This window comes from Zalophus californianus, chromosome 7, assembly GCF_009762305.2.
Source record: "Zalophus californianus isolate mZalCal1 chromosome 7, mZalCal1.pri.v2, whole genome shotgun sequence".
In the NCBI taxonomy this organism is placed as follows: domain Eukaryota; kingdom Metazoa; phylum Chordata; class Mammalia; order Carnivora; family Otariidae; genus Zalophus; species Zalophus californianus.
In genome coordinates this window covers 64,221,250-64,247,415 of record NC_045601.1, presented here as the reverse complement: position 1 = coordinate 64,247,415, position 26,166 = coordinate 64,221,250, and the positions used below count along the sequence as shown (strand labels likewise).

Genomic DNA, 26,166 nt, shown 5'->3' with positions numbered 1-26,166 from the left:
TAAACACCAGATGTGCTTCCATGGTTGTATTCCTTTTCTATAAGAACAGCATGCCTCCGGTGCTCTTTCTTCCTAGACCCCCAGAATGATAGGCACATGGAGCAGATCTGAACCTGACCCACAGTCTGGAGCAGAGCCATCATAGCCAGTCCATATAACTATGTGCAACAAACAAATGTTTGTCTTTGAAAGCCACGGAGATTGTGGGTTGTTAATTATATAACATCATCACATCACAATCTGAATTAAATCACCCATCTAGGTAAAAGAAAATCAGGAGGATCCAGTGAAAGAACCAACTTAGCCACTGATGGTCTTGCATTTTAACAATTTTGTATTTTAAAATAGCAAGTGTTTTTCTATGTTATATATAAATCACATTTCTCATACTGTTAGTTTACCAGCATCCATTATTTATTTGGCCTATGGCTCTAGAGTCATAGGCCAAATAAATGAAAATTCTGTTTCTCAGGTTCATGCAGATTTTTGGCTATGTTAAAAGTTGCATGTAGTATGTTTGTGGTTTTTTTTTTTAAGGTTATTTTTCAGCTCCATTTGAAAGATGTTATAGTATCAATGATCTCCTCCCCCCCCTTTTTTTTTCCTTCCTTGTTCTTGAGTTATAGGGTGAATTTGTTGTGAAAACTTGGTAAATCTCACCTAAATGGCGTATATAAATGGCAGACCTAGAGTTTAATTTGTTAACCAAATTTGCATGGAAATCTTTCACTCATGTATTCATTCAGGTGCTATTCCAGATGCTGGTAGTATTAATAATATAATCTCTCTGTATCTTAAGGGGCTTTGCAGTTTGGTGGAGGTCAGAGACAAACACAAGTAATTGCGGGAAGAGAAAAGTACTAAGTATTATAGCACCATATAGGTGTAGGAGGACCTCATTTGTATTCTAGGAGATGAAGGGTATAGAGGAGTGAAGATGGGGTGTGGAGGAGTTGGAGGAGGAAAGCTTGATTTGATTTTTACCTCCTTTTTTGGGATATAACCAGCATATAACATGTAAATTAAGGTTTACAACACACTGATAAATTTATACTGTAGTATGATTACCATTGTAGCACTAACTAATACCTCTATCATGTCACATAATTATAATCTCCTCTAGTGATGGGAACAATTAAGATCTAGTCTTTATAATACAGTTTTGTTGTGTATAACCACTGTCCTGTGTGTTATATCTCCATGGATTTTATCTACTAGTTGCAAGTATATACCCTTAAACAAAATCACTCCCATTCCTCCAGCCCCCAGGCCCTAGCAACACCATTCTACTGGTTTTTTGTGGTGTTTTTTTGTTTGTTTGCATTCATTTTCTTTTAGATTCCACGCATAAGAGATATCCTAAATTGTCTTTGACCTATCTCACTTACCTTAATGACCTCATGGTCTACCCATGTTGTCACACATAGCAGGATTTCTTTTTTTCTCATGGCTGAATAGCATTCCATTGTGTATATATACCACATTTTCCTTATCCATTCATCCATTGGACACTTACATTGTTGCCATATATTGTCTATTGTAAATAATGCTGGAAGGAACATGAGGGTGGCAGATATCCTTTGGGGATAGTGATTTCATTTCCTTTGAATAAATACTCTGAAGTGAAATTTCTATATTATGCTGTCTTTAATTTTTTAAGGAACCTCCATACTGCTTTCTATAGTAGCTGCACCAGTTTACCTTACCACTACCAGTACACAAGGGTTCCCTTTTCTCCACATCTTAATCAACAATTCTTTTTGATGATAGCACCTCACATCTGTTATTATGGCCATCTTATTTTGGTTTTTATTTGCATTTCCCTGATGATTAGTGATACTGAGCACCTTTTCATGTACCTGTTGGCCATTTGGATATCTTCTTTGGAAAAAATGTCTCTACTCTTCCTCTGCCCATTTTTTAATCAGATTTTTTTAATTGAATTGTATGAGTTCTTTATAAATTTTGGATATTAACTCCTTATCCAGTACATGGTTTGCAGATATTTCCTACCATTCCATAGCTGTCTTTTCATTTTATTGTTTCTCTTCTACAGTGTAGATTTTAAATTTGATATAGTCCCACTTACTGATTTTTTTTTCTTTTGTCATTTGTACTTTTGTTGTCATATACAAAGTATCATGTCAAGACTAATGTCAAGAAGGTTCTTACCCATGTTTTTTTCCTAAGAGTTTTGCAGTTTCAGGTCTTAGGCTTAAGTCTTCAAGTCCCTCTCAAGGCAATTTTTGTGAGTTGTATAAATTAGGGGTCCAATTTTCTTTTTCTACATGTGGTTATACAGTTTTCCCAGCACCATTTGTTAATTATCTTTTCTTCACTGGATGTTCCTGACCCCCTTACCAAATACCAATTGACCTTATATGCAGGGACTTAATTCTGGGCTCTTTATTTTGTTCCATTGGTCCATGTGTCTATCTTAACACCAGTACCAAATTTTAATTACCATAGCTTCGTAGTATAGTTTGAAATTAGGAAGTGTGATAGCTCTAGTTTTACTGTTCTTTCCCATGATTATTTTATCTACTAGGGATCTTCTGTGGTTCTAAACAAATTTGAGCATTGTTTTTTCTATTTCTGTGAAAAATTACATTGGATTTGGATAGGAATTGCATTGAATCTATAGACTGCTTTGGGTAGCATGAACATCTTAACAATATTATCTCTTGAAACTGTGAACATGAGATGTCTTTCCTTTTGTTTATGTTGTCTTCAATTTCTTTTAGCAAAGTTATGTAGTTTTCATTATACAGATCTTTTACTTCCTTGGTTAAATTTATTCCTCTGTATTTATTATTGTTTTTGATGTGTTTGTGAATGAGATATTTTTTTTTTCCTTTTCAGATGTATGTTAGTGTACAGAATGCAACTGATTTCTGTATATTGGTTTTAATTTGTGCAGCTTTACTGAAGTCACTGATTAGATCCATTAATTTGAGTCTTCGGGATTTTCAATATATAGGGTCCTATCATCTGCAAATAATGACAGTTTTACTTATTCCTTTCCTATTTGGATACCTTATATATCTTTGTTTTGCCTGATTGCTCTAGCTAGGACTTGCATGGGCTATTTTGAAAAAGAGTGGTAAGGTGAGCATACTTGTCTTGTTCCTGATCTTAGAGGAAAAATTTTCAATTTTTCCCTGACTATAATGTTAGCTGTGAGTCTGTTGTATTTTGCCTTTAATATCATTAAATATGTTCTTTTGCCTCTCTTTTCATAGGATCTATAGTTTTCCATCCATTCCTATAGCATCATTATCTAGCTTTGGCATCAGGATAATGCTGGCTTCATAAAATGAGTTTAGAAGTGTTCCCTCCTCTTCTAGTTCTTATAAAAAAACTTGAAAAGTACTGGCATTAATTCTTCTTTAAATATTTGGCAGAATTGCCCAATTAAGACATCTGGTCATGGGATTTCAGTTGTCAGGAAGTTTTTGATAATGATTCAATCTCCTCACATGTTACTGTTCAGACATTCCTATTTCTGTGTCTCTACGAAATTATCCATTTCTTTGAGGTCATATAATTATTCATAGTAGTCTCTTATCCTATTTATTTTGGTAGTGTCTGTTGTAATTTCTTTTTGTTTGAGCCTTCTGTCTCATATTCTCAGTCTCACTTAAGAGTTGTAAATTTTATCTTTCAGAAAAACAGGATCTTAGTTTCATTGATCTTTTTTATTGCTTTTCTGGTTTCCATTTACTTTTGCTCTGATCTTTATTATTTCCTTCCTTACGCTAACTCTGGGCTTAGTTTGTTCTCTTTCTAGTTCCTTGAGGTGTAAAGTTAAGGCTGTTTATTTATGATCTTTCTCATTTCTTAATATGTACATTCATCACTATAAACTTCTGTCTCAGAACTAGTTTTGCAGCATTCCATTGGTTTTGGTATGTTGTGTTTCCATTGTCATTTGAGATATTCTTTGATTTCTTTTTTTTTTAATTGGATATAATTGACATGTAGCATTATATTAGTTTCCAAAGTAAAGTGTAAAGATTTTATATTTCTATATATTGTGGAATGATCACCACAATTAGTTAACATCCGCCACCATACATAATTATAAAGTTTTCTTGTGATAAAATCTTTTAAGATCTACTCTCTTAGCAAATTTCAGATGTGTAGTGAAGTATTAGGAACCATAGTCACCATGCTGTACATTACATCCCCATGACTGACATTTTTTATAACTGGAAATCAGTACATTTTAAACACCTTTGCCCACATCCCTCAACCTCCTGCCCTTTGTTTTGTGAGCTTGGTTTGTTCCACATTTAAGTGAGATCAAACAGCATTTCTTTCTCTGACTTATTTTACTTAGCATAATTGCCTCAAGGTTTACCCATGTTGTCACAAATGGCAAAATTTTATTCTTCATTCTTTATTATGGCTGAATAAAATTCCATTGTGTGTGTGTGTGTGTGTGTGCGTGTGTGTGTGTGTATACACATACATTCTGCTGCTACTTTACCCATTCATCCTTCACTGGACATACAGGTTGTTCTGTTGTCTTGGCTATTGGCAATAATGCAGCTTAGTAATATTTTGTTGATGATTTTTACATCTGTGTTCATCATGGATGTTGGCCTGTAATTTTCTTTTCTTGTGGCATCCTTGTCTGGTTTGGGTATCAGGGTAATGCTAACCTTGTAAAATTAGTTTGGAAGAGTTTGCTTCTCTTCTGTATTTTGGAAGAGTAGAGATTGCTATAAATTCTTTGAGTATTTGGTAGAATTTGCCAACAAAGCATTCTGTCCCTGAACTTTTGTTTATTGGAAGTTTTTGATTACTGACTCAATCTCCTTACCAATAATTGGTTTGTTCAGATTTTCTTTCTTCATGATGAAGTCTCAGAAGGTTTTATGTTTCTAGAAACTTATCCATTTTTTTGGTTGTTCAATTTGTCAGCATATAATTTTTCATTGTAGTTTTTATGATCCTTTGTATTTCTGTGGTTTATTTGTAACATCTCTTTCATTTCTGTTTTTTTTGAGTTTTCTTTGTGAGTCTAGTTAAAGGTTTGTCAATTTTGTTTAAATTTTCAAAGAAATAGCTCTTGGTTTCTTCTTTTCTATTGTCATTTTAGTCTCTATTCCCTATATAAAACTCCAAACTTTGTTATATATATTTTCATATATAGCTCCAAACTTTTTGTTTTGTTGTTTTTTTTTTTTTCTAGTTCCTTGACGTGTAAAGTTAGGTTGTTCGTTTGAGATTTTTTTCTTATTTCTGAAGGTAGGCATGTATTGCTATAAACTCCCCTCTTAAGTTTTTGTATTTTTTATTTCTATTTTCTTTGTCTCATTTTTTTTTATGTTCAGTTAGCCACTCTATAGTATACATTATTAGTTTTTGATGTAGTAGTGTTCAGTGATTCATTAGTTGTGTATAAAACACCCAGTGCTCACCACAACACGTGCCCTCTTTAATACCCACCACCTGGTTATCCTCTTCCCCCCACCCCCCTCCCCTCTGAAACCCTCAGTTTGCTTCCCGGGGTCCATAGTCTCTCGTGGTTCATCTCCCTCTCTGATTTCTCCCCCTTCAGATTTCCCTCCCTTCCCCTATGGTCCTCCCTACTATTCCTTATGTTCCACATATGAGTGAAACCATATGATAATTGTCTTTCTCCACTTGACTTACTTCACTTAGCATAATCCCCTCCACTCCCATCCATGTTGATTCAAATGGTGGGTATTCATCCTTTCTGATGGCTGAGTAATATTCCATTGTGTATACATACCACATCTTCTTTATCCATTCATCTGTTGAAGGGCATCTCAGCTCCTTCCACAGTTTGGCTATTGTGGACATTGCTGCTATGAACATTGGGGTGCATGTGCCCCTTCTTTTCATTACATCTATGTCTTTGGGGTAATTACCTAGTAGTGCAATTGCTGGGTCATAGGGTAGCTCTATTTTTAACATCTTGAGGAACCTCCATACTGTTTTCCAGAGTGGTTGTACCAGCTTGCATTCCCACCAACAGTGTAAGAGGGTTCCCCTTTCTCCACATCCTCGCCAACATTTGTTGTTTCCTGTTTTGTTAATTTTTACCATTCTAACTGGTGTAAGGTGGTATCTCATTGTGATTTTGATTTGTATTTCCCTGATGGCTAGTGATGTTGAGCATTTTTTCATGTGACTGTTAGCCATTTGTATGTGTTCTTTGGAGGAGTGTCTGTTCATGTCTTCTGCCCATTTTTTGACTGAGTTATTTGTTATTTGAGTTTGAGAAGTTCTTTATAGATCTTGGATATCAGCCCTTTCTCTGTAATGTCATTTGCAAATATCTTCTCCCATTCCGTGTGTTGCCTCTTAGTTTTGTTGGCTGTTTCCTTTGCTGTGCAGAAGCTTTTTATGTTGATGAAGTCCCAAAAGTTCATTTTTGATTTGTTTCTCTTGCCTCTGGAGACGTGTCTTGAAAGAAGTTGCTGTGGCCAAGGAATTTTTAAATTTCTCTTTTAATTTCTTCTTTGATATACTAGTTGTTCAGTATCATGTACCATTGCTATAAACTCCCCTCTTAAGTTTTTGTATTTTTTATTTCTATTTTGTCTCGTCTTTTTTTTTTATCTTCAGTTAGCCACAGTATAGTATACATTATTAGTTTTTGATGTGGTAGTGTTCAATGATTCATTAGTTGTGTATAAAACACCCAGTGCTCACCACAACACGTGCCCTCTTTATGAATTTCCCAGTTTTCTTATAATTGTTTTCTGGTTTCATCTTCTTTTCTGACCACATGGTGTATGATTTCAATCTTAATATATTTGTTAGGACTCGTTTTATGGCCTAACATATGACCTATCCTGGAGTATAGGTGAATGACGATGCACTTTAAGAAGGTGCAGTCTGTTGCTTTGAATGAAATTTTCTGTAAATATCTGTTAAGTTCATCTGTTCTGACATGTTAAGGCCTATAATTTCTTTTACTCTCTGAATAATTTATCCATTGACTTAAGTGGGTATTTAAGTCCCCTACAATTATTGTATTGCTTTTTCTCCTTTCAGGTGTTTTAACATTTGCTTTATATATTTAGGTGCTCCTATGCTGAGTGCATAAATATTTATAAATGCTACATCTTCTTATTGGATTGACCCCTTTATCAGTATGTAATCCCCTTTTTTCTCTTATGATAGTCTTTGTCTTGAAAGCCTGTTTTGTGGGATATACATATAGCTACTCCTGCTTTCTTTTGGTTTCTTTTTGCATGAAATACCTTTTTCCATCCCTTCACTTTCAAACTACATGTTCTTATATCTGAATACTCTTGTAGGTACCATATAGATGGGTCTTGTTTTTATTTATTTTTCATCCATTTAGCCTGTCTTTTGATTAGAGAATTTAGTCCATTTACATTTAAAGTAATTTGATAGTTTGTACGTCTTGCTGTTTTGTTGTTTTCCGGCTGTTTTTGGGTTCTTCTGTTTCTTTTATCTTCTTTTGTTCTCTTCCTTTGTGGTTTGATGGCTTTCTAGTGGTGTGCCTAGATTCCTTTCTCATTATTTTGTGTGTGCACATATCTACTGTAGGTTTTTGCTTTGTGATTACCATGAGGTTTACATATAACAAATTATATTTGTAATAGTTTGTTTTAAATTGATAAGTTGGAATGCATTCCAAACTCTACAGTTTTACTCTCCTCACACCTCTTTTTATGTTTTTGGTGTCACGTTTTACATCATTTTATTGTGTGTATACTTTAATTATTGTAGTTTTTACTGTTTTTATTTTTTAAGCTTCATGCTAGCTTTGCGATTAATTCACTACCCTCACTATATATTTACCTTTACCAGTGAAATTTGTACTTTCACAAGTTGTTACTATTTAGCGCCCTTTCTTTTCTACTTAAAACAGTCCCTTTAACGTTTCTTGTAAGGTGGGTTTGTGGTGATGATCTCCTTTGGCTTTTGCTTGTGTGGAAAACTCTTTTATCTCTTCTGATTCTGAATGATAACTTTGCCAGGTGCAGTGTTCTTGGTTGTGACACTTTATTCTGGTCGGCTTAGTTTTTGCTGAAAAATTTGCTTAGTCTTATGGAGGTTCCCTTGTATGGTAACAAGTGTTTTTCTCTTACTCTTTTTAAGATTCTTTCCTCATCCTTAACTTTTGACATTTTAATTACATTTTAAGACATTTAATAATCTCTAACTGTGAGTCTTTCTGGGTTCATCTTTTTAGGAATTCTCTGAGCTTCTTGTATCTGGAGGTGTTTTCCTTCCTCAGGTTAGGGAAATTTTCAGTTATTTCTTCAGATAAGTTTTCTGCCCCCTTCTTTCTCTGTTCTCCTTCTGGGACCTCTATCATGCAATTGTTAGTTTGCTTGATGTTATCATATAAATTCTTTAATCTAGCTTCACTGTTTTTCCTTTTTTTTTTTTTTTTTTTTTTGCTGCTCTGATTGGTGAGTTCCTATGACCTGTGTTTGAGCCCCTCTTCTGCTTCATGCTATCGAACCCGTCTGGTGTATTTTCCAGCTCAGCTATTTTATTCTTTAGCACTGACTTCCGTTTGGTACTTTCTTATATTTCCTATTCCTTTGTTAAAGTTCTCACTTCTTAAATCCATTCTTCAGAGTTTTGTGGGCATAATTATCATTAATTTCAACTCTTTATCAGGTAAGTTACTATCTCTATTTACTATCTCTATCACTTGATTCTGTGTTGGTTTCTACACATTAGATGAAACAGCTTCCTCTCCCCGTCTTGAATGGCTAGCCTTGTGCAGGAGATGAACCTTAACATTCAACCCTGCCCTAGCTTTTGGAGGTCTTTCAATCCTTTGTGTTTGTCCAAGCATCCTATATTATTTCTAACAGATCCCTGTAGTTGGGTGTTCCAATAACTAGTTACCCAAAGAAGGGGAGGGCCTCATTCAGCACGTAGATTCAGGCTGATTAGAAGCCAGACCCTTAGGCAGTAGCTTTTAAAGAATGCAGATATGTTTGTGGTCCCACTGGACTATATATAAGATGCACTGGCCATCAGAGCCAGGTGATCTGGAGGTGTTGTCTGAGTGGCAGTTGTGAAAACTGGGGCTCCAGGCAAGTTTATAAGCTCTTTTCTGGGAGATTCCACAAGCTGTAGTGAGGCAGAGAGAAGGCACAAAGATAGCGTCCCGTGGCCTATGTTCCCTAAGAGCACTTCTGTAGGCTCTAGCTGGATGCCAAACCTGAAGCCTGCCCCTAAGGCTGAAGCTCCAGGACAAGCAACTCAGCCTTTTTGACAGAATGGGGCTGTGTTTCAATCTGCTGTCTGGGTGGTGCCCCACCAAGGACTATCTGATTATTATAGTTCTGGGGGACTCAGGAACTCAGGCTCTGCTGCTACCAGAACCAGGCAATCAGGGGTTATCCTTTGGGTTGCAGCCACAAAAATCAGGGCACCAAACACATGTAAGACCTCCCCTCTAAGAGATGCTGACCTTCTGGAGTGCAGCAGAGGGAGAACGAGAGATAGTACCTGCCCTTTGAGGGCTCAGGAAAGGTTTATAGCAGCCCTTAAATGTGAGTGGTTGGTTTTTTTGTTTGTTTTGTTTTTAGATTTTATTTGTCAGAGCACAAACAGGTGGAGCGGCAGGCAGAGGAAGAAGCAGGCTCCCTGCTGAGTAAGGAGCCCCATGTGGGACTCTATCCCAGGACCCTGGGATCATGACCTGAGCAGAAGGCAGACGCTTAACTGACTGAGCCACCCAGGCATCCCAAATGTGTGTTTAATTAGAAGCCTGCCTCTCAGCTCGCAGCTATGATATAAGCTAATAGACCTCTTTCACGAAAAGAGTGAGCTCCTAGTTCTCTTTTCCTCTTGCTTTGCCCTAGGGGTGGTAGCTTGGTAGCTGTTTAAGAACTCTTTCTCTGTTGGTTACAGTCCTATGGGATTTGTGAGCATAGACTCCACTGGCCACCAGAGCCAAGTGATGTAAAGGTGTCCCCCAGAAGCAGCTGTAAAAATCAAGGCACCAGCCATGAATATAATAAGTTCCTTTCTTAAAGATAATGGCACGCTTGAGCAAAGCAGATGGAGAGTATAAATATTGCATCCACTTGCCTCTGTTCAGTGAGAGCAATTCTGTGGGTATCTATAAATGTGCTCAACCAGAAGCCTCAGGTCAGAGCCCCTAGACTAGCAAATAGGCCTCTTTCTCAGACTGGGAATGGGTTTTGGTCTTCTATCTGTACTCTGCTCTGGGAGTGTTAGTCTGCCAAACTGCCTCTTTGTTACAGCCCTGTGGGACCCAGGAACCCCTCATTCTCTAGAGCCAGGTGATCAAGGGGTGTTTTTTGAGCATCAACCACAAAAACTGGGTTACCAGGCATGGATAAAAGCTCTCCTCCAGAAGATACTGGTGCTCTATAGCATAACAGAGAGATTAATAAGATGGCACTCACCAGCCTTCTCCCCAGAGAGTCCTCCTGTAGGCCTCTGCCCCTCAGACCAATGCTTTCACATTAGCAAATGAGTCTGTTTCACATAAACTCTGGTCAGCTGCAAAGGACTGCTACCGTGCTGGGCCTTGGGGCAGGTGAATCTGCACATGAACCGTATAAGAGCCATTTTTCAGTTTACCATAGCCCCATCAGTCTGGTAGGTGTAAACCCTGGAGGTCTTCAAAGCCAGATGTTTTGGAGTCTCATCTCTCAGGTGCCAGTCTTAAACGTTAGGATGCCCATCTTAAACGTTAGGATGCCCAATGTGGGATCAAGCACTTTGCTTCTCAGAGAGAGGCTCCAACTTGTGAATCCCCATCCGATTATGGGTCTGTGGTGGGGGTTTATGGTGAGATTGTGTCTCAGCCTTTCCTACCCACTTTGATGTGGTTTTCCCCTTGTTTACCAGATGGGAAGAGCTCACTCTGCCAAGTTTTAGGTTTTTATTTTCAGAGGAAATTGTTCTATAGATAGCTGTAGATTCAGTGTGTTCATGTAAGGTGAGTTGTAGGTTCCTACGTCACTATCTTGAATTGGAGTGTTTTTTTTTTCTTTTCCTAGTAGAGTTATATTTATTTCAACAAAATTATAAAGTAAAACTACAAAGAAAAATATTTGACACAGACACATTTTGTAAAGAGGAAAGTTAGCAGTAATTGGTGTAAGTATAATAAATTATATCTTGATATTTTGGGGGAAAGTATTACCAGAAGAAACACTAAAATACAGCATTGTTGCCATAGCACGTGAAAACATTCCCAGAAAAAAATTAGTGATTTTCATTTGAACACTTAATTTTTCAGCCCTCTTTGAATTTATATTCTGAAATTTGATGTTCTATTGCAGTTTCCACTTGCATGGATTATCTTTCCCATCCCCTTCTCCCTCTCTTCTTCTGAAATCCTGATTATTCTGATATTTGTCTTTTTTTATAATCACCACTCATTTAGGCTTTGTATACTTTAAGTTCCCTCTTCTGTGTTATTTCAAAATTCTTATCCTCCATGCAATTATTCTTTCTTTCATGTGGTCTGTATATGCTCTCTGTTACATTCTGATCTAATTTACTGAATTTTTGCTCCAGAATTTGGAAAGAACTCATTTTGTATTTTTAATTCTTGATTTGATTGAATTCTTTCTGAATTTCCTTGTAACTTGTTGAGTTTCCTCATTACAGCTATTTGAAATTCTTATCTGCTGCTTTCCCAATTTCCTCCCAATCCCCAGTTATAGATCTCCCACCTTAGTACTCCAGGTGCTGAGGGAGAGAATGGCTTTCTCTGGTTGCCGTAACTAGGCACTCACTGCTTTCCTTTTCCCCTGCAGGAGAGGTCACTGCCACCAGATAAATTAGCACCCTTCAGTGTTTCATTGGGCACAGGGGTGGTGTCAGGAAAGTTTCTCTTACAATCTCTCAGGTGGCCGAACTCCTATTTTTCTCCCCTTTACAATGGTGTGCTAGAGTCTGCCTTAGGGAAGACTCTCTGACACTATTCCAGTCTGTACTCACCCAGTTTTTGTCCTGTAGAGGCAAAAATGGTCTAGGCAGTTTGGCTCACTCCTCTGGTGGGTGAGACTCCTCCCAGATTCCTTGGAGTAAGGTGATGGGTCTAAAAACACCCATGAGGGTGCTTTTGTTCATGTATGAATGTCTAATCCATTGATTTTTGGGGTGGATAAATAGGAACATTTTATGCCAGCATGTTGCTGACCTCACTCTCCAGGATCATCAGATGTGCACTTTAGAAAGTTTACTTTGGCTGCTGGGTAGAGAAGAGTCAAAAGTGTAGCAGTATGAAATGAGGGAACATTTATGATTCTTTCTAATCTGAAGCTAACGCAAACATTTGATTTTATATATAGTATTCTGTCATTTATAAAGTTACTTTAATATTGGTCTAATAGGTTTTTCCCAGTGAAGGAAATATTAACTAGATTACATCATTAATTAAACCTACGAAGTGATTTTATTATAATTAAGTTTGAAATATAGGAGGGGAAAATGAAATATTGTATATTTATCAATAACAGCTTTTTTTATCTGTACTTTACAAAAGAAGGAAAGGACGACATGGACATAGGCTATTTGCTTAAACAAGGTACCCTTTATATATAAAATGGAAGCTTGGAAAATACAGCATTCCATCTAAAGGGAGAATTAGCCAAGGTAACATTATGTAAGAACATGAAAATACCTATACCCTTGCCATTCTGCTTTCACTTGAAGTTAAAAAGTAAATACTAGACCTACTGAAAACTATGACTGTCCTAGCAGTACTTAAATATACAGAATTGAATTTGACCTTATTTTGTTACTGATAAAACTTCCTTTTAATAAAATGAGATTTCAATAATAATATACAAAGTAGGGAATATTTTCATTAAATGCATCTGACTTTAAAATTCTGTGACTAGCAAAATCCATTTTATTATTATTCATAGTATTCATATTTATTATTTATTCGTTTTACTTTAATTGGGTAATTGAAAACAAAAGCATTTTAAAGATGGATTTATTTTAGAGAGAGCATGGGAGGGAGGGGCACAGGGAGAGTGAGAGAGAATCCCAAGCAGACTCTGCGCTGAGCAGCAGCCCAGGCAGGATTGATGCCGCCACCCTGAGATCATGACCTGAGCCGAAACCAGGAGTGCGATGCTCAGTCAACTGTCCCACCCAGGTGGCTCCAAAACAAAGGCATTTTATATTGCAGTAGTATAGAAGTTTCTAATCCCATACCTGCTTCACAGAGACTAAACCCTAAGATTAGAATAACATCAAGATGTTTATTAGATGGTCATAAAGATGTTTAATGGCTACTGGTAAGTCAAAGTTAGTAATAAAAGTGCAAAATCTCCTTTTCAGTGACAATCTGCACTACTAGTTTGAAGTATCATACAAAATGGTTTTACTAGCCATAATCAGTTTTTCTTGATTTATATATAAGCTGAAAATGAATCTTCTGTGCACAGTAAATAAAATACTTTTGGTTACTGCTTTGTACAATTATGGTAGAGATCTATAAACCATATCAATAACAAGCCTTCATAGTACTAGTGGGTATTATTTTTCCAGTAATTTTGTGATAAATTCTTTGAGTACTATTACACATTAAATGTAGATTATTTTGTGAAATGGTGTTTTAATGATAGAGGACTTTGGTACTGGGGAGCCTGGGTGGCTCAGTTAAGCTTTTGACTCTGGATTTCTGCTCAGATCATGATCTCAGGGTGGTGGGATCCAGCCCCAAGGCAGTCTCCTCGCTAGGTGAGGAGTCTGTTTGAGATTCTCTCCCTCTGCCCCTCCCCACACTGGTATGTGCCTACTCTCTCTCAAATAAATAAATCTTAAAAAAAAAAAAATTGTTGTTGGTCACACTTGGGAAAAGAATCCAGATTTTTCTGGACCATGTTCTTTTTAAAGAAACATGTCTGGAGACGATGGACTCTGAAAAACAGAGTTCTAGAGGGGAGGCGGGTGGGAGGATGGGTTAGCCTGGTGATGGGAATTAAAGAGGGCACGTTCTGCATGGAGCACTGGGTGTTATATACAAACACACGAACAATCATGGAACACTACATCAAAAACTAATGATGGAATGTATGGTGATTAACATAACAATAAAAAATTAAAAGAAATAAACATATAGGAAGAAGTATTGCATAGTGGTTGAACATTTGAGTTCTGAATTCTGATTGCTTATTTTGCCTCCAGCAGTCTGCCTCACTTAGTAACTACCTTAAGGGAGTTGTGAGAACGGAGGTAAAAAGTATAAACTGTTGAGCATATTATTTCACAGTAACAACGTTAACTAGGAGCTTTCTCTGCTAGAACTTGCTGTTAATAATATTTATGTTCAAGAAGTATTCATCCTAAATTAAGATTAAATTATTAAAAATATGAAATAGTTTTATTTTTACATCAGATAATTTTTTCTCTAATCTTTTTTTGTTTTAGGTCACTTTTCACATCGAACCATATAGCAATCGAGACGATCAAAACATGTACAAAAATGTCAAATATATTATAGACAAGTGAGTGTCTTCTGTGTTTATAATTACTGTTTTATGATCCAATAATTATTTTAAGAAGAGTACATTTAAATTATATTTGAGATTTGAATGACTTATGGTCTGAGATACTAAAATTTTATAATGAATAATCATTTTGAGGAACATTTCTGAAATTATTTGATTCACTTTCTGTATAGATTTATTGTTTGTGTTTAATAAGCTATTTAATGATTTGTTGGCTGACCTTTTAAATTGATATTCTATAAATCAGGACTAGAGTTTTGTCTTTTTAAAAGAAGGTTCAAATTATGAAATGTGAACTGCTTTTATATCCGTGTACCCACATCTAATATTTTCATTTATATTTAGTCTGATTACAAGGAAAAAGTTAATAGTTTCATTTTGTTCAAAGATTTTACTGATAAGAACCTGTGACAGATACTGTACTCTTAAAAAGAAACTTGTCAGCAACAGTGAGACATTTATCACTGATAGCAGTTGATATATTCATATAGAAAATGGGCTTTTTATGGTGTTGGTCATCATTTGTAAACCTCAATATGTCTTGATATATCCAGTATCTCAATTTTCCTATCTGCAAAATTGAAAATGCATTTTTAATGATTATCCTTAATATAACTGATCCCCCAAAGAAAGTGAACTAACTGCACTGATTACTTTCATTTTCAGTATAGAAACAGTTATTGTCTGTGGAAAATGAGTTACAGATATTCACTTCTACGTATTTTTGTATTCTAGGTATGGAAATCATCCGGCCTTTTATAGGTACAAGACTAAGACCGGCAATGCTCTTCCTATGTTTTATATCTATGATTCCTATATCACAAAGCCTGAAAAATGGGCCAATTTGTTAACCACCACAGGGTCTCAGAGCATCCGCAATTCTCCTTATGATGCACTGTTTATTGCACTTCTAGTAGAAAGCAAACATAGATATGATATTCTTCAAGGTGGTTTTGATGGAATTTACACATATTTTGCCACAAATGGCTTTACTTATGGCTCATCATATGAGAATTGGGTGAGGCTAAAATTTTTTTGTGACCAGTTCAACCTACTGTTTATCCCAAGTGTGGGCCCGGGATATATAGATACCAGCATCCGCCCATGGAACGCTCAAAACACTCGAAACCGAATCAGCGGGAAGTACTATGAAACTGCTCTGGGTGCTGCACTCCATGCCCACCCCAGTGTGATTTCTATCACCTCTTTCAATGAGTGGCATGAAGGAACTCAGATTGAAAAAGCTATTCCCAAAAGAACCAGTAATACAGTGTACCTGGATTACCGGCCTCATAAACCAAGTCTTTATCTAGAACTAACTCGCAAGTGGTCTGAAAAATACGGTAAGGAAAGAGCAACTTATGCATTAGATCAGAAGCTGCCTGTTTCTTAATGCATTAATAATTATAGAAATCACCTAGTACCTTTTAAGTATATACTGATTGGCAGTTATCCCCATAATAAAAAGAATTTGTATTTTTTTAAAAAATGGTAATATCATCATTGCCATCCTTCACAATGCTGCACTGAAAAAATATCAGAGAGAAAAATTGTGCAAATTACATTCCCTGTGGCATATGCTGAATTTCTGACTGAAATTGAAATTCTACTTTGCTACTAATTTTTATTTCATACAAAAATGTTTGTGTTACATGGGTTAGTGCACAGTTAAATCCTTCTTGTATTCTGGGCTCAAAGAAATAGTGTATATTTAATATGTCTAGTGAAGAAAATAAGACCTAGAAGATAGCGTACATGTTTCAGTCATCCAGAGTCTGTTCACTAATAGTTTCCAATAAAAAATTCTTAAGGAAAATAAAATCATAACTTAAGCCTTACTGTGAATCACATTGTGTTAGGAAGGCCTGCTTTCTACAGCACAGTATGCATCATCCTTTGAGGATTTTTTGATTTCTTATAGCATGTTAAGTGTTTTGCATGTCTAATGTATCTGCTTTACAATGCTGAATTCCAGATTTTAGAAGCTGTGGAACGTTCTTTCATGCTTCTCTATTAAGAAAACATAGTTGGTTCACAATTACGAAGATAGAATGCCCAAAATACCACTTTTTGGATAACCTGTCAATTTTTAACTTGTTATTCTATTCATGTTTTTAAAATTTAATGTTAATCAGAGACCAACTGTTAATATCAACCTTTTTCTTTCTTACCTATCATGGGATTTCCTTCTTAATATTTTAAGCTATTTTTACCAAAATAGAATTTACTTAGCATGTTAGGAACATAGAAATGAAAATTCTTTTATATCTTAAACTTACAAGTCAAATGAATTTAACACTTAATGATGGCAATAATCTCGTTTAAAAGACAATATATCCCCATGTAAAAACATTATACTTTCATGGTATCTATCAGATTCAGTACTTTTGATCAGTTGTCATATTGTGACAAATTAATCCACCTGTATGCTGAGTATATGTTATCCTTCAGTTCTTATAGTTAACTAGAACTATAAAATATATATATGCTATTACAAGATTATCATTTCTTAGATATTTCATTTACTAAAGAGAAGCAATACTAAACAATAATACATATAAATCTTCAGGTTTTAGAGATATTCAGAAATAAAGCAACCGTAGAATTTATCATAACATAGCCCATCAGGTGATGAAATTTATTTTAGCCAGTGATTTTGAAGTAAAAATCTTTTCTTTGAAAAGAGGCATGATTAATGTTAAACTTATTTTTAACTTAAAAATTTGCCATTTCTCAGAGAATGATCAGTCCTTGAGAAATTAGAACAATAGTAGTAAACTACTTTCTAGAGGAAGTTATGAGACTAAATCACTATAACGATATAACCAAGCCTCTTCATAGGAACATTCATACAGATATGACCTGTGGATTTTTTTTTCTTATATCCAGTTGGCCACTCTATGTTATCATAGGCATGACACATTTATAGAGTTTATTCCTAATAATCACTTTTACCATATTTTATTAAATTTAGAGAAATTACTACTACAGAGGAGTTCTTGTCATTGCTTGTACTGTATATTTGAACCTACCATGACAGAAAAAGTTCTGAGATTAAGAGAATAAAAACAAGGTCAACAAATACTCAATGCGAGTACTACCACTTTTTATCTTGCTCCCACTGCAGACCTAGATAATCTACTACAGCACTCTTGACCTCTGAACTTTGTTGTGGTTCCTAACACATTACTCCAACCAGCCAGTTATGACCAGATTTCAAAGTAAGATAAAACAGATTTGTTCTCAAGGGAAGAATGTTTGGAATCTGATCTCATAATGGTTTAAGGATTTATAATTATATGAAAATCTGTGTCTTTTTGCCTATTTTAAAAACTAGGAAGAATTATCTCTAATTTCATAAATCTTCCTCAGGTATTCATTACAGTTGCCTTTATCATTTGACTTATAACCATTTAGATCATTATGATCACAAGTAAAAGCAAAGAACTGATTGCCTAATTTAGACTACCGAGGTGTGAATTCAATAAACTAAAATACCTGTTAAACAGTGTAATATATGCAATTCATGAATCACAATTCTTTTATGGTTTAATCAGTCTGTTTTGACTGTATAGAAAACAATCTTTGTTTTATTGTTCGTCTTAAGGATGAATATTATCAGAAACTGCTGTTGTTAGAAAACAATCTTTGTTTTATTGTTCGTCTTAAGGATGAATATTATCAGAAACTGCTGTTGTTAACATTTAAGTTGTACGTTAACTATTTTCTGTTTTAAAAGTAAAAGACTATTTTGTTATATGGAGTCATTAACTTTCATTTAATAAAAGCATACATGAAATAGTGTATCTTAGGTATAAAAATGTGTCCCTTTCTATTTATGAAATATTTAACTTCTGATTAACAGATGAAAAATAGTAGTCATTCAGCACTCTAAATATTTTTTCTGTTTGAGATATGTAGCACTTACAAAGTCTGTATCTTTAACTGTATATACATTTTTAAATCTGTGAATTTGTTAAACACACAAAAAAACAAAGGTTTTTGGGGGTGTGGGGGCAGAGATGTTTTATTTTTTTATTCTTTGAGCATAATCATGTTAGCCGTAACTCCTTTGGGAGATCTTACCCTAACAAGCCACCAGAGAACCTACCAAGTTTATAACCATCACTTTTTCAAACTGATCAGTTCAACATGACGACTGTTCCTGAACTCTGTAGTGCCTGCAGAAACAGCTCTTGAAAGTCTATCTAAATTTTGAATTAAGGTCGAAAACCCTCATGTCCCATAGTATAGAAGCAATACTATTTATGACCAGAAAAATTCCAGTTATTTTTATAAATATCTGTAATTTCTTTTTTTTTAAAGATTTTATTCATTTATTTGAGAGAGAGAGAGCACATGAGAGGGGATAGGGTCAGAGGGAGAAGCAGACTCCCTGCCAAGCAGGGAGCTCGATGCGGGACTCAATCCTGGGACTCCAGGATCATGACCTGAGCTGAAGGCAGTCGCTTAACTAACTGAGCCACCCAGGCGCCCCCTAAATATCTGTAATTTCAAAATGAAAAATAGACCTAGCCACAAGCAAAAAAGCTTTTTAGCTCAGATAAAATTTTATGCTGACTTTGTTATATATCCACATAAAGTCTAAATGTTATTGTATGCTTCCTATAAGATTATCATTCTTGAGAATCCAAGTGCTACATTGGCTTAATTACTTTACAGAGACTCATTGTAGTCTAATCAAAGAACTTAGTAGTAGTGCTGTTATATTTCATCAATGGAGAGAGTAACATTTTTCAATGTGGTTAGTTTCTGTTGTTACATAAGTTATGATATCAAAAGAAAAAATAAAGAACTAGTAAGTAAATGGTCACAGATCTAAAATTTAGTGAAGTTAAAACAGTAGCACTATTTTGGATGTTCTACACTTCATTTAAAAGCATCTTATATATTTTAAGTTTCTCAATTTATATTAAAAAATTAACTATAAATTTAATCATAAAGTTAAAGAGACTTTTAGAAAATACCCCATGAAATAAGTACTTCATGACATAAGGCAATGCTGTACTATGGTTGGATAATTCTATATATAATTTAACCTATGGTATATGATTGTATCTTCATGCTTTGTTTTTGACTTTTTGAAAGAATTGGTTGAGCAAAGATTGTTGTAAACAACATGAAATAAAGTGACACTCTTTAGCTATTCAATTACATTTAAAATACATTAATTATAATTATGTTCATGCATAAAAGTGATTCAGTTTTTAAAAAGCCATTATGAAAACACTATTAATTTGATAATGTCTAATGTAATGTGATCTTTACCCTGATTTTGAAACTATCAAATACAAAAGAGAAAAATACCTAGAAGAAATTCAATTGTAATAAATGCAGTAAGGTTTAGAAATATATATTTAAACACAGTCACCTAAGGGTAGTGTGTCAGAATGTTTTTTGGATGTAACAAGTTTATTTATTGAATGCTGCCATTCTATGTATTGTTTTTTAATTACTTAGATTCCTTAGCCATGCGGCAGTCTATTAAGCCATTAATATTAAAATAGAGCAGTCTAATCTCAAGCCTCATGTAAAAAGTTAACTGCAAGGCTGCTAAATTCTTACTTGAAAATTTGGTGTTATATTTAATTAAAGTACATTCTTGAAAATTATGCTCTTGACTTTTTAGCTGTCTTATAAAAAAGATGTTGACAATCATTTTATGAATAGTAGCTGAGCTCAAATTCTGTTTTATTTTTCCTTATGAGTATTATGTATTCTTAGCTAAAGACTTAATATAATCCCCAAATAAAATATTCTTTTAATGTATAATATTTTATTTCATTGTTTTCTTTTTACTTGAGTCATTTTTATATAGAGTGTAGGTAATGTTTCCCCTTTTTAAAATGTGTACTCATTTTGAAAACAGGATTTAAAGTATTTTTTCCATAGAATTTAAAAATATATGAACAATGAAAGATGGGATTTTTAAAAAGAATATACATATACAATGCTAGCATATATGGTTGACTACATATTTGGTATTGAGCTTCTGAATAGTTAATACAAGATGTTATATGATTTTTTTGCCAGGAAAGAAGCACCTTCTTTCCCCTACAAGGTAAACTTGACCTTGTCATCACAATTTAAAATAAAAGGTAAAGCATAGGGAATATAGTAATGGTGCTGTAATAGTATTGTATGCTGACAGATGGTAGCTACACTTATGGTGAGTTGTTGAGTCACTATGTTGTACACCTGAAAATAATGTAACATGTATCGAGTACACAAAAAAAAAATTTTCAAATTGGCGTTATACCTACAGTTAAAAAATGTAAAAACCTACAGGAACCTGTCAGGTAATGTACTGTAAATAAATGCATCAGGTTTAAGACCCTAGAGAGTCCTAGGAACTGTGGACTACTCTCATCTAAAAGGAGTACTTGCTAATCAGCTCTGTCAATTCATTTTGTAGTTATGGGTCACTAAAATGAGGATGTATGTATGCCCGTGTGTGTATAAATTTTTCTAATTACAAATATTAGCAAATACCGGAAAAGGTTTTTAAAATATTTGCTGGTTGGCGTCACTAATTTGTGACCTCTGATAGAATATAAAATTATTGAGAACATTTTTCATAACATTACACTCAAGGGGATTTCATATGACTAGTTATTGTGATGATTATTGGATAAGTTCTAAGTATGTAACAAAACTCAATGAAAGTGAATCCATGAGGGTTCTGACTATATGATAACTTTTCCCAGATCCTATGGAAGATCAGAAATAAAGCACCCCAACAATGAGATACATATCTTTTAGCCAGGACCAATATGCCAAGACCAAATTTCATTTATTATTTATCCTAATTTGGCTTTTGACTAGCAGATTTGAATTAATTTTATTTACTGAGAAGGACCTAGAATGCTTTTATTCTTTTGCTTATTAGATACAGATCCATATTTGGAGCCTGAAAAGTAAGTAGAAAATACTGTAAGTAATTGCCTTTATTTATAGCCCCCACTTCTGTAACCTGTTTTATGCCTTTTGATGCCTGCTATTCAACCTTTCTTTCTTACTCTCAACATACCTGCCTGCCTTATCTGTTTTGTTTCAAAGAGGGTATTAGTGATCTGTTAGAATATATAACATGTCTCAGTTGAAATGGAACAAGAATAGGAATACACATTGAACCCAGCTTTAAAAGGAAAACAATATTATGGTAAATACACTGCTATACTTGTGATCACAAATTTAAGCTTTTGAATAGCCAGTATGAAAAAACATCTAATCATCCACATATTGTGCAATGTCCATAGAGTAAGTTAAAAATAAATTTCTCAAGAAAAATAGAGCTGTCTTAAGGATGTCCACTCTTACCACATTTATTCAAATTAGTACTGAAAGTCCTAGCCACAACAGACAAGAAATAAAAGGCATCTAAATTGGAAAGAAAAAAAAAAAAACTACAGATGACATGATACTATAGACTCCCCAAAAGAACTATTTGAAATAAGTGAATTCAGTAAAGGTGCAGGATACAAAATAAATATATAGAAATCTGTTGTCTTTCTATATGCAAATGATAAGAAAGAAATTAAAACAATCCCATTTAAACCATATCAAAAAAAAAAAAATACCTTGGAATAAACTTAACCAAAGAGGTGAAAGATTTGTGTTCTGAAAACTTTAAAACATCGATGAAATTGAAGGTAACACAAATGGAAAGACATGCCATACTCATGGATTGGAATATTGCTAAAATGTCCATACTACTCAAAGCAATCTCCAGATTCAGTGCAATCTCTTATCAAAATGCCAATGGCATTTTTCACAGAACTAGAATAATACTAAGAAATATATGGGACCTCAAAAGACTCCAAATAGCAAAATCAATCTTGAAAGAAGAACAAAACTTTACCAGATTTCAAAATATACTACAAAGCTGTAGTAATCAAGACAGTATGGCACTGGCACAAAAATAGACACATAGATCAATGGAACAGAATAGAGAGCCGAGATATAAACCCACACGTATATGGTCTATTAATTACGATAAAAGTAAGAATACAATGGGAAAAGGACAGGCTCTTCAATAAATGGTGCTGGGAAAACTGGACCACTTTCTTACACAATACACAAAATTAAAATGGATGAAAGACCTAATTGTGAGACCTAAAACCATAAAACTCCTAGAAGACTCTGAGAAACAAACAGGGTTCTAGAGGGGAAGGGGTGGGGGGGATGGGTTAGCCTGGTGATGGGTATTAAAAAGGGCATGTATTGAATGGAGCATTGGGTGTTCTATGCAAATAATGAATCATGGAACACTACATCAAAAAAATAAACTAGAAGAAAATAGGCAGTAATCTCTTTGACCTCAAATCTAGCAACATATTTGTGGATATGTCTCCTTAGGCAAGGGAAATGACAAAATTAAACTATTGGACTATACCAAAATAAAAAGCTTTTGCACAGCAGAGGAAACCAGCAAAACGAAATGGCAGCCTACTGAATGGGAGAAGGTATTTGCAAACAATATATCCAATAAGGGGTTAACATCCAAAATATATAACAAACTTATACAACTCAACATCAGTAAAACAAATCTGATTAAAAAATGGGCCGAGGACATGAATAGACATTTTCCCAAAGAAGATCTACAGATGACCAGCAGAAACATGAAAAGATGCTCAAAATCACTAATCATCAGGAAATGCTAACCAAAACCACAATGAGTTACCACCTTATACCTATCAGAATGGCTAGAATAAAAAAAAAAAAAAAGTGTTGGCAAGGAAGCAAACAAAAAGGGAACCCTCATGCATGCACTGTTGGTGGGAATGTAAATTGGTAGAGCCACTGTGGGAGTTTTGTAAAAAATTAAAAAGTAAAACACCATATGATCCAGTAATTCCACTACTGGGTATTCACCCACAGAAATGAAAACACTAATTTGAAAAGATATTCACACCCCTGTTTATTTGGCGTTATTCACAGTAGCCAAGATGAGGAAAGAACCAGTGTTCATCTATAGATGAAAGGGTAAAGATGTGGTAAACATTTACAAAGTAATATTACTCAGCCATAAAAAGAATGAGATCTTGCCATTTGCAACAACATGGATGGACATACAGGATATTATGCTAAGTGGAGTACGTCAGACAGAGAAAGACAAAGACCGTATGATTTCACTTATATGTGGAATTTAAAGAACAAAAATGAAAAAGTAAAGCAGAAACAGACACATATATAAAACTGGTGGTTGCCAGAAGGGAGAGGAGTGGGGAAATGAGCAAAATGGGTAAAGGGGAGTGGGTTGGAGAGAGAGGTTTCCAGTTATGGAATAAAGAAATCACAGGGATGAAAGGTACAGCACAGGGAATATAGTCAATGGTATAATAGTGTTGTATGATGACAGATGGTAGCTATACTTGTAAACATAGCATAATGTATAGATTTGTCAAATCACTATGTTGTCCACCTGAAACTAACGTAATGTGTGTCAAGTATTTATATATATATATGTCTTATAACCAAATTTCGTAAGGCTTTTTCTTATAAATATCTTTACAATATGTGATGGCAGTATCATGCTAAAGCACAATTACTAAAAGCATTTATATATTTACCCATCTATGCACCCACCCACTCATTCATCCATTTCTCTCAAAAAGTGAATAGTCCATGTATCTTTCAATCAATTCTTCCCACAATTTTTTGAATATTCACTAATATTTCTTGAATTTTTGCCAGAGAGTGTAATGGTGAAGGGGACTGATTACACATGAATAAGACACTAGCTCCCTGCTTTCAAAATAAAGTTTTTAAAAAGCATTATGTTTTAGGTGATGCAGTTTACATTTTTTGATCTCTCATACCCGATCAGCTATATACATAATAGAAGTTTTCTTGTAAATAATCAAAATGAAAGGCTGAGTCAAATATATATTATTTCCAGAAGGGAAAATGAAATTATGTAGCTCACAATTTTATACAGAAAAAGATTTACATTTGCTGAATTGGTAGTATATTAGCCATAGATCACCACTCATTTACAAAAAGGGAAACCAAGATGTTTACTGATAACTCATCTGTCTGGTTTCCATATCTTTAAAATGAAGGCACTGACTTGGAAATAGCTAAGATTGCTATTTACAACTATTACTATTTTTATGTTATCAATAGCATCAAAACCAAAACAAAAAAAAATGAAAAAATTCTGTATTTCTACAAACAAAAACTATCTGAAAAAGAGGATTTGATAAAATCACACAAACCTTAAAATTAACATCTGTCATCCACTCTGGATTTTATTACTCTGTTTGCCTTTCAAATAACATTGTTATGGATATTAAATATGTTAATACAAATAAAGTGTCTAAAATCGTCCCAAAACATGCTAATGTTCAATAAATGTTGGCCATCCCTGTCATTTTTATACTCAAGAACAACCAAAATGTCCATCAGTGAGTGAAAGGACAAATGAACTGGTATATGCATATCATAGACTATTGCTCAGCAGTAAAAAATAACAAAACACTGATACATGCAACCACGTGGATAAATCTCAAACGCATTGTGCTAAGTGAAAGAAGTCAGCTGCCAAGGATTACAGGTTTTCCCCACTTATCTGAAAGCAGAACATTCCTGTGAAACCTTTTTAGCTAAAATCCACGTAAAGCAAAGAAGCAATTGCCATTTCACAAAAGTGAAAATCCTCTTTAAATTTCTTCTAGTTAGCAAAAATAGATACTAATGTAGGTCTTTCCGGAAAGAAAAGTGGATAAAGCAAACCTTTGGGTAGCAGGGGAAGCCTGTATATACTTTATGATTCTACTTCTATGATTCTGAAAAAAAGCAAAATAGATTGGTAGCCCCCAGGGTCTAGGAGTTGGGGACAGGGTCTTGATTACAAAGGAGCAGCACAGGATCTTTGATTACTCAACAGCACTATGCATTTGCCAAAATCCACAGAGCTATTCAACTCCTCTCAACATATACATATGCAAAAAAAAAAAAAAAAAAAACCAGATGAATTGTATGTATATTAGTATTTTTTAAGCCTACAATGTGGTACTACTACACATATACAAATGACTAAAATTAAAAAGACTTAAAATGCTAAAGCACTCCTACTTTTCTGGTGCTAGTATAAAATATTTTCCCAACTTTCAAAAATCATTTAGCCATTTCTTATAAAGTTAAACATATCTTTACACTATGGCCACCAATGTCACTTTCACTAGTAGTAGAATTTCTCATCTCACATTTTCTCTTCCCTATCTCAATTCACAACATTGTCATTCATACAACCAAAATCATGACATCATTCTTTGCCTTAACATACTCTCTCTGTGCCCTAAACCACATCAGTCAATAAGCACTGCTACATTTTTCCCCTAGATATTCCTTAAATATTTATGCTATTCTTCATCTGTATAACCTCTGACCATACCCAGGACATCATCATTTTTCACTTGGCCTGTTAGATCTTCTCAACTAGTTTATATACCTATAGCATTGTTTAATTCAAATTAATCTGTAGACCCAGAGTCTAGGTCATTCTCTTGCTTCAAATCCTTTAAGTGACTGCCAATTTCCTGTAGAATAAAGCACAAACTTCACAAAGCATATAAGATGTCCCATTACTGTTCTAGCCAGTATGTTCTATAGCAACAGTCTCCTCTCCTGGTTCATTTTTTTCCCTCAAAATTTT

At 34.6% G+C, this 26,166-nt stretch overlaps 1 protein-coding gene across 4 annotated transcripts in view; it reads left to right on the top strand.

The window, feature by feature from the left end:
* Nucleotides 1-18,117, top strand: part of MANEA (mannosidase endo-alpha) — a 79,681-nt gene extending 61,564 nt beyond the window's left edge. For 3 of the 4 annotated variants that reach the window (XM_027602873.1, XM_027602872.2, XM_027602871.1), the window contains 2 exons: nt 14,407-14,483; nt 15,222-15,879. In XM_027602873.1, coding sequence (XP_027458674.1) covers nt 14,407-14,483; nt 15,222-15,879 — 735 coding nt within the window. Of the gene's footprint in view, nt 1-14,406; nt 14,484-15,221 lie in introns of all 4 variants that reach the window. The other variant, XM_027602869.2, reaches the window with a different exon arrangement.
* Nucleotides 18,118-26,166: the final 8,049 nt, after the last annotated feature.